The sequence below is a fragment of the Primulina tabacum genome, chromosome 15 (assembly GCF_025594145.1).
Source record: "Primulina tabacum isolate GXHZ01 chromosome 15, ASM2559414v2, whole genome shotgun sequence".
Lineage (NCBI taxonomy): Eukaryota > Viridiplantae > Streptophyta > Magnoliopsida > Lamiales > Gesneriaceae > Primulina > Primulina tabacum.
In genome coordinates this window covers 26411471-26421821 of record NC_134564.1, presented here as the reverse complement: position 1 = coordinate 26421821, position 10351 = coordinate 26411471, and the positions used below count along the sequence as shown (strand labels likewise).

Here is a 10351-nt window from a genome sequence, read left to right as displayed (position 1 = left end):
AAGAATTTGCTAATTGCTTCACTCGTTTATTCTCATTGATAGTTATTTGAAACACTTTTCGCAGATCATCATTCTCAGTTGCTAGAAGATTGAGCCTCACCGTTACACTGTCAAGTTCTTTTCGCTCCATCCAGCTAAACTTTTTTGTTAGGCTTTTTTTGCCTTAACTTCCTTGAATGATTGCGAATGTATTTAGTCACTAAATCATTATATTAGTCACTTCTTTTGCCTAAATCACTAACTCAAATGGCGTATTTGAATATTTCAGATGACCTTTTTCAGATACCCCTTGAATCATGTATTGATTCTAGATTGATCCTTTGTATTGGGGTTGCTACCGAAAATGTCACAGAGTTCTGTCTTAAATTACACGATTCAATTATTTGAAGAAGTAAACATTGTTTACAGAAAAATTTACATTTTGGTTTATAGATTGTTTGATACTAATTTTCGTGTGTTAGATATTAATAAACATTTTTCAACCCATACATCAACTAATAATGTCACATAGTTCTGTCTACAAATGTCACATACTTCATATATACACTGTTTGATACTAATAATTAAGTGCACAAATTACATACATATATAACAATTATATTTTTATTGGTTTATATAATTTAAAGTTTTACAAGCTTATGAAAATTAGGGAAAAAAGAGGATATTAGAAAATGAAAAGATTATTTTATTCTTAATCAATTAATATCTTATTTTACATTTCTAGATTAATTTGAATTAAATTGATTAATCTATAAGATTTGTTTTCCTAGATAATTCTATTCTTGGGATTTATTCAATATAATTTAATTTGAGAACTTATCACTAAGATATAATCTCCTAGATTTGAATATAGTCTAATTCCTATTAAACTCTTGTTTTTCTTATTTATAGATAGTGAGTATCTATGGAATTTGAGGTCAAGAAGATATATATATATATATATATTGAGATGGAATATTGAGAGAAAAATAACGCTTTTAAGGAGTTCAAACATAGCTGCTGAAGCTCTCGTTCGGCATTGAGAATTTGTGTGAAGACTGTGGGTGATTGAGTCACATACATTGCTGTGTTGCTGATTGGTGCTGCCAACACTCGAAGAACAACACTGACGCAAAGTGCTGATCGACAAGTGATTTTGTTTGGTTTTAAGCAATACAATTTTCTTTAGTTTTATGCGTCTAGTTTAGTGTGATTGATTTCGTTGCATTTTAATTCCTTGGAGTGTCAAGGAATTTAGTTTTGTTAATCCCACTAGTATTAGTTTTTGTAACGACTTAGTGATTTTTTTTTCCATGAGGCATCACACAAATATTCGTATTTGTGCATAGTTTAAATCTGATGTTTATTTATTAAAAGTTTAACTGCATATTTAATAATCAATTTTCGCTGCATGTTGTGCGCTCGTGTTGCCAACACCTGAACACAACACAAACTACTGATACACACAAATATATTTATTTCCTGAACGTTTATGATACACAACCCTTACAGAAAACTATTATTATGCACATATTATCATACATCAACTAATAATGTCACAGAGTTCTGTATCCAAATGTCACATACTTCATATATACATTGTTTGATACTAATAATTAAGTGCACATATTACATACATATATAATAATTATATTTTTATTGGTTTAAATAATTTAAAGTTTTACAAGCTTAGGAAAATTAGGGAAAATAGAGGATATTAGAAAACTATTATTATACATTGTATTTTAGAAAATATTAATAAAAATGTGAACAATGACAAGAGTAGGTCCTATCTGCAATGATTTTATAATTCTATATCCGTGAAATGGGTATATCTAGTTCATATTTTCAGTAAAAAGTAATATTTTTAACTTAAAAATAATATTTTTAACTCAAATAAGCATATATATTTTACAATATACTTTTTGAAAAAAAGTAATATTTTTTAACTCAAATGATCATATGTTACACGATATTTCGTCCTAACATAAACTAATATTTTTTGTAGTAAAAAATAATATTTTAAGCATAAAAAATAAAAATTTTCATGGGCCGAAATATTTTTAACTTAAATCATCATATATTACAAAATATTTTTCATAATAAAACTAACAAAATAATAATAATTTTGTAGTGAAAAATAATACTTTAAACTTAAAAGTGTAATACTTTCCGTATATTGAATCGGATATTAGTCCCATAAAATCAATCGCTGCACATGCTTACTACATTTCATAATTCCTTAGATGATGTTCGAAAAAATCGATGTCCGCTATTTTCTTGAAAAAAATAAACGGAAGAGCCAATGAAAGTCGTATATACAGCTTGGAGGGAGATCTTTCATAACAAGGATCGAATCTATGAAAACTTTGGTTTATACATTCGTTTTAGTCTCGACTTTAAGGATAATTTTTTCCGCTATCTTTTTTTTCTATAAAATAAAATCGATTTACCTATGATTAAATATGATTTTTTTGTGAAATGACAATTATTATTCCATAAAAAAATTATTACCCCAACAATTTTCATCTCAACAATCACCATATTTTGCGACTCATAAGAATCACACACATAACATTTTCTATAATACCAATTAAAAAATCGAGTACCCACCGCTTATAAAAAAAATTAGGTTAGTAACAATAATACAAATAAATTTTTTTAGATCATATAACGATTCAAACATTATAATTTATTCGGGGTTCTAACAAAAACAATTATTACTTTCCTACAACTAATCTTAAAAATAAGAGAGTATTATAAATAAAAAATTTACATATTTCAATATAATCACTCTTATATTGTTACTTAATTCAAAATCATTTCTAAAAAAAATTAATATTTTTCAAAAACTAAATATATACTAGTTACTATGCACACGCGATGCGTGTGTACAATTTTTTTTATCATTATCGATGGACTAAAGTGAAATTTGACAAATTATGAAGGGACTAAATTGATATTTGAATGGTTAAAATAAAAAAAAAATAAAAATAAAAGTGTGTATTGAAATTAAAAAAAAAAACAAAAAACAAAAGTGTAATATAAGTATCATATAAGGGTAAAATCGAAAAAAAAAGTTGGTGTCCTCTTTAGGTAGTTATCATCATGTGCTCACACTTAATAATATAATATAGAATAGTATATATATATATATATTTCAATAAAAATTATTTGTTAAGGTTTTATATAAAAGGAAATGTGAACTAAATAAACGGAAGAATTTTCAAATATATAAAAGGTGCGTTATGGTTGAACCAAACAAACAACCACCGCTTTCCTTCATAGTTCACACTTCTTTCCTTTTCCCTTTGTTTTTTAAACCATTAATAATTAATTAATTAATCAATTAGATTAATTAATAAATTTTAATATTAATATATTTAATTAAATCTGTTTTACGAACCCCGTCCCTTTGTTACGATTCCTCCATCTACTGTTCCTCTTTTCCTTTTTCTCTCTCTAAAAGACTCACCTTTTTCTCTCTCTATGTGCTTTCTCAGCCCGCCGGAGAAGCTGCTCTTCCCGCCGGAAATTTTCTGCTTCACTTCTGAGAATTTCGGAGGGTTGTTTGAAGGAAGAGTGCCTTCTGTTTATTGAATCTGAGGTGAGGCGAGGGGAATCCTTCTGGTTTTTCTGAGATTTTTATTCGGTCTATGGAGTTTCCTTGAGAATGTGGAAACCGTAATGGAACTTTTTTGGCTTCTGGTGGCTTGAATTGTTGGCTAAGGATTGTCTAGGGCTTTTATTGTGTGGAGTTTAGGAAAAGACGGAGGTGGACGGCGGCTTGTTTCGGAATGAGATGGTGAGTTGCGTGTATTGTTTGTTTACCTGTTCATTATTTGTCTGTAAATAATGCGGGTTGACCGGGTCCTTTGTGAATGAAGACACAGATTCGTTATACGTTGTCAATGCATGATTCCGGTTGTTTTTTTCTTCAGAATTTAGATCTTTTTGGATTTGTTTGATTTTGGTTCGAATTGTGATGCGTTTGGTGAACGGTTTTTGTTAGTGTTTTCATTTGGTGCTTATTTTATCAATATTGTTCGCTTGTTGATTATTTGCGTGCACTTTTCCTCTTTTGTTGAAGAACTAACTACTGTCTTGAAATTTAGAGGTGTATAATACTATTATGAACCTTGGCTTTTTTTCCCTTTAATTTTCTGTATTTTTAGAGAAGGTGGTGGGGTTTTGTGATTTTCATTTTCCGTGGTCTCTGTTTTTAGATGAATAATCTCGAGTTATTTGTTGGTGATTTTTTAAACTCGTGCTTTTCCTTGCCTTTTTTTTACCTTCTGTTCTCACATATAATAGTGATCGTACGGCATCGTTTTAATAATTCGGAATCTTGTTAATTAGTCCACCAAATCGTAGATCTGACCTGTTTTAGCTTTGGTCAATAGATGATAGTTTTCAGGGTTTTCCTCATTTTTTTTTTGTATTGGAACTTCGATAAATTTTCTTTTCATGTACTTTGTGGCTTATGGGCACTTATTATTATGACAGTTACGAAAACTGTGCTTTTTGGGTTTTTTTTTTTCCAGATTTGACATTCTCCTTTATGTTGAACAAAATTTGCGCACTTTGTTCATTCATGTGGGGTGCTTTCAAGTTTCATACACAAGTTTTGTCCAGTTTTCTTTTGGTTTTTTTAGTTTTGGTTTAATATTCAAGTGTTCTGCATAATTATGAATTTTGAATGAAAGTTATTTGAATGCGGGATGCCTCAACTTTCCTCTCTCTGTTTTTTTTTTGAAACAATTGTTGTGATGTGATTTGGGTAAAAAATTGTAATTAATGGGGGAGGTATGCCAATAAAATGGCTTGGCAATTGAGTGGCATTTTTTGGCAAAAATGAGACGTCAACTTATAGCATACACATTAAATTTAGTTTTTTTAACAAATCACTAAAACAAGGGATGATACTTGTGTTTTCGTAAATTCTAACTGAGATAAAGAGTGGGATGTGATATTGAATTATAATTTTGGAATGATGGATTTCTCAAGTTGGCATGTTAAATTGCAGTGCACTTCCTTTAGGATTTTCTGCATGATATAGAATTTCATTGCCCATATTTAGCAATTGAAGATTGACATATGTGTGTAATTTTATGTAACTGACTGTTTTTTTCGGCAGGTGGAAGGTAGGGGCTGTACGTTGAGAGAAGCTGAATTGGAATTTCTGAAGCGTAAAAGGTTACAGCGTATGAAAAGAGAGATATTGAATGACTCAACTTGCGGGCAGAGTATGATGAGTAGGAGCGGGGGAGATGCTTTAAAAGCTTCTGCTTCTTGTGGTGTGCGAATACATAGTGGTGCTGATGCATGCTCAAAATTTGGTTACACTTCAAATGATAAAGATGTACTTTTAAAGCGCAAGGTGGCAAAGTTCGACACGTCTGACTTTGAATGGACTGATAAAATTCTTGAGTGTCCAGTGTACTGTCCAACTAAAGAGGAATTTGAGGATCCTTTAGTTTATTTGCAAAAGATAGCTCCAGAAGCCTCAAAATACGGTAATAAACTTTACTGTTTTACGTGGGTGGAATGAAGCCCATGATGGAATACTTGGGCTATGTGCACGGACAGTTTTTGTTCAATTTGAAGTTTGTCTGTTACATACAAAATCCAGTCACACGTTTAAACTTATTTGACATTGATGTTTTTGAAGTAAGTGAAATTATTATCAATGCTTTTATGTTTCCCTCTTCCAAATAATGTTAGCATGAAGGATTATTGTTTGAATGCCCCTACGTATACTATACATTCCTTTCTTCCTCGTTGTTATCTTTTCTTGGTTTTTTAAACCCCGAGTGTCAAAGAGACTCATGTTTCACATTGTAACCTCCATCTTCAGGTATATGCAAGATTGTATCCCCTGTGAGTGCTTCTGTTCCTGCTGGTGTGGTTCTGATGAAAGAGAATGTTGGTTTCAAATTTACAACGAGAGTGCAACCACTTCGTTTAGCTGAATGGGATACCGATGACAGGGTTACCTTTTACATGAGTGGCAGGTGAGCCTTGTCTCTCTTGGTCAAAATATAATCCAATTCAGATATGTTTAAGGCTTTGAACATGAGTAATCTTTTCAGGAACTATACATTTCGTGATTTTGAGAAAATGGCGAACAAGTTTTTTGCTCGTAGATATTATAGTGCCGGATGCCTTCCTTCCTGTTACATGGAAAAAGAATTTTGGCATGAAATAGCTTGTGGAAAGATTGAAAGTGTTGAATATGCATGTGATGTTGATGGTAGTGCATTTTCATCTTCTCCCAGTGATCCTCTTGGAAAATCCAAATGGAATCTGAAGGTGAAAAATTATGTTCTGTTTCTTGGAGTATTAGAGTTGAATTCGACTTGTTCTTGGTTTTTGAATCCCGACTGTTTTTCTGATTCAAGTTTGAGATTTGTCAGTGGTTGGATTCATTTGATTCCGTCTATCTTCCTCCTATCAGTCATTCATGTTAATGTATAAATTCTCAGTTTTTAAGCGTTTTAAATTTTAATGTATTGGTGGGAATCTTTCCTCATCCATTCGTAGTTTTTGTTTGTTAATGTATTCATCAGAATCGTTTATGCTTGATTTGTTTCAGAAACTCTCCCGGCTACCTAAATCTGTTTTGCGCCTTCTGAAAACTGCAATCCCGGTATGCTCTAATTCCTATTCGGTAATTTTTTTCCTCTTGCAATCAATTGTTGACTCATGTTTCATCTGCTATAGGGAGTGACGGAGCCTATGCTTTATATAGGAATGCTGTTTAGCATGTTTGCTTGGCATGTTGAAGATCATTACCTGTATAGGTATGTGTGCTATCGACTTCGAATTTAAATGTTTTTTTTCTTTTTCAGTATGTCAACCCAATATTTGATATGTAAATTGTTGATATGCAAGTACAGCATCAATTATCATCATTGTGGGGCAGCAAAAACATGGTATGGAATTCCTGGTCATGCTGCTCTTGATTTTGAAAAGGTGGTAAGGAAGCGTGTGTACAATCGTGATATCTTATCAGCTGATGGGGAGGATGGAGCTTTCGATGTGCTCTTGGGGAAGACAACTTTGTTTCCGCCAAATATCTTGTTAGAACACAATGTTCCCGTTTATAAAGCAGTACAAAAGCCAGGGGATTACGTAATAACTTTCCCCAGGGCTTATCATGCGGGATTTAGTCATGGTATGTTGCATATTTAGGCGGAGTTAGATCGTCCATAAATTTTGTATGATTACTTTGATAATTTTAGTGCTGAAAATATCTCATATATGTAACAGGTTTTTGTTGTGGTGAAGCTGTTAATTTTGCAGTTGGTGATTGGTTTCCTCTGGGATCAATCGCCAGTCATCGTTATGCTCTGCTTAATAGGATTCCGATCATTCCCCAAGAAGAGCTTCTGTGCAAAGAAGCCATGTTACTTTATTCCAGTGTGGACCTTAAAGACCCCAATTATTCAAATGAAGAGTTGAAATCTCATAGAAGCATCAAAGTTTCTTTTGCAACATTAAGCCGTTTCCAGCACCAAGCTCGATGGTGCCTAACAAAATCAACTAAATGCACTGGTGCTTCTTCTATTTGCTGTGGAACAATTCTTTGTACCATATGCAAGCGGGATTGTTATGTAGCATATCTAAATTGCAAGTGCTGCATGCATCCTGTTTGCCTTCGCCATGGTATACTGGAGTCAAATATTATTTTGAACTCGATTTTGATATTTTTTTCTTCCTTTTATCTTTTAATTAATCATATCTTTTTTTATCCCCCTTTCAGATATCAGATCACTTGATGTGCCTTGCGGAGGCTCTTTAACCATTTTTGTTAGGGAGGATATCTTGAAATTGGAAGCAGCAGCGAGGCAATTCGAGCAGGATGCAGATGTATTTAACGAGGTCGAACAGCATTGTAGAAATGACGATGACTTTGTTTCTTTATCTAAAATATTCTCAGGTGCTTTGAATGATGGTTATATTCCATATGGCAAGATTAATTCCGAGTTAGAAATTGAAATTTGTTCTACTGAGAATCAAATTAAGCTCCAACTATGTAATTCTCACAATCGCTCCAGCTTGTGCTATGGAACTGAGAAAATTAAAACTCAAAACCCAGATAATTCAAGTATTGGTCGGCCATCATCATCGAAGTCGACTGGAAGTTTTCCCAAACTTGACCATGTAAAACTTGCTTCCTTCGTAATTTTGCTGTCTCGCTTCATTTTCCTTTTCTAATTGAAGTATTTATGCAAGATACTATTGTTATTCTTAAAATTCTGTCTCTAATATTTTATGGCTGCTTCTATAGGTGGTGCGTAAGAACTCCAACTCAGTCAATCTCTTACCTGTGGCTTCTCGCAGGCAATTCATTTCCTCTGTCTCTGAAGTTCCACAATCCTCTTGTAGGGAAGTTGTTAGCTCCCGAAAGATTGTTCAGGCAGCTAATGCTAGAAATAACGCTAATGATGAAAGTGATGAGTCTGAATCAGAAATATTCAGGGTCAAAAGGCGGTCTCCTCCAAAATTGGAGAAGAACATCTTGCACGATTCCATGTCTCTTAATGGGGAACAGGTACAACCCTACCCATGTTTGGTGTTGTTGCATGAAAAGTCTGTTGGAACAATTGTAATACGAAACAATATTAACCAGAGTCTTGCTTTTCGTTTTATCATTTGTTTATTTATTCTCTCAGGGTCTGAAACGATTAAAGAAGCATCAAGCAGGACTCTCTATGCAGGTTACATTATCCGATGGTTCTGCTGGTAATGTAAGTTGTAGTTCTAGCCATTCAACAGAGTTTAAAGAAACTTGTGTTATTTCCTCTAGCGACAAAATGGCTAGAGGAAACCGCCTTCCCACCTCCATTAAGTTCAAGAAAATGGTAAATGATGAAACAAGGAGCAATGCAAGACTCGAGTATGAGTTGGGGAAATACTCGAGTAGACCTCCTTCGATAGAAATCGGGCCAAAACGTCTCAAAGTCAGAGGGCCATCGATCTTAGGGTAGATAGCATGAACTGAGTTATTGGTAGAACGAATTCTGAAGATCAGATTAGTTTCTCGCTGAAGCGAAGCTTCTTCAACCTGATTCTGTTGACATTATCTTAACGAGGATTTAACGAAGGCAAGTTAAAAATATAGTTCCGGGGAGCAGTAACTAAAATTAACTGACTTTACACAGAAGTCCTATTCTTTGTGCAGCCATCCAACTTGGTTGGTCTGCACCATGATATTTCTTCGGGTTCTCGAGCCGAGCGTTTTATTAAATGTGGTGAAGGAACCTATCTCATTCCCTGCATTCATTAAGTAGACTTTAGATTAATTGCCTTTTTATCTTGTAAATTTGTTCATAACAGTAGATTGATTTTTGTGGGGGCGTAAACGTGTTTTTTCACATTCTGTTCTTGTTAATGTCCCAAATTGTCAAGTTTGCTGCTTCGATTTTAGGGTTAATATTTTTTGGTGGCTACCGGCTTTGGAGCTATGAAACTACATGAATAAAATTTACAGAAATTTTTTCTCGTTTGTTTTCTTTATGTATATTTGTTCTAGAGTAAATTATCAATAAATCTATAAACCAAAATTTTAACTGTCATTCAGTAAATTTGTGTTCAAAATGCTTACCATAATAATATAATACCCTTATTTATTTGTGAAATTTTACTTCTATATTGGAAAAAATCAACATCGAAATATTGTTTAGGCTTTTCATTTTGATCTTCTTGATGAATATTCACTCGGTTGCTGAACTTCAATGGTAAAATGGAGGATTTGTTCTATTTATTAGCGAGAAAGTGATATTTGACATTTTGGAATAATAAAATTATGTTTCTAAATCTCGGTTTTCTTGGTTCTTAATTATAGGAGATTGTCTTAAATAGACTTCATACAATTAATATAATCAATTTTAGTCTTTAATTAAATTAATTTACCAAAATAGTTTTTTTATCATATCAAATTACATAGATATGCCCTGTCATTTAAACTCTATTCACCATCAATTTTTTTATCTCAAACTCTTTATTTGATTTTCGCAATTTCTCGAATAATCATGCATTTGGACATATAGTGGTGATAATTTGAGATAATTTTTTTCGAGTATCATTTTTATGCATTTTATTTTTTTGAAGGTTTGTTGTGCATACTCATAAACTGTTAGCATGGAATAAAGTAGAGACTTAATTGAGACCATCAAATTTTTTGTTTATATTTGTATAAACTCACATTGATGTAATTATTACGTTTCATAACCATGATGATTGGTGATTTTGTTTATATTATTTTAGATGAGCAACAATCGTAATTAAAATATTATAACGTTGGTGGTTTCGTATGTACTAATTCGAACTAACAATTCATAATTTTATTAAAATATGTTTATTGATA

General features: G+C 32.5%; 1 protein-coding gene across 1 annotated transcript; it reads left to right on the top strand.

Moving 5' to 3' along the window:
- The first annotated feature begins 3386 nt into the window (after nt 1-3386).
- Nucleotides 3387-9477, top strand: LOC142526956 (lysine-specific demethylase JMJ13-like). Its single transcript, XM_075631652.1, has 11 exons — nt 3387-3784; nt 5117-5495; nt 5837-5993; nt 6072-6291; nt 6575-6628; nt 6703-6782; nt 6879-7156; nt 7252-7647; nt 7745-8145; nt 8273-8536; nt 8658-9477. Exons 1-11 carry the CDS (start codon nt 3782-3784, stop codon nt 8970-8972), a joined length of 2547 nt encoding a protein of 848 aa, XP_075487767.1. The 5' UTR covers nt 3387-3781; the 3' UTR covers nt 8973-9477.
- The last annotated feature ends 874 nt before the right edge of the window (nt 9478-10351 follow it).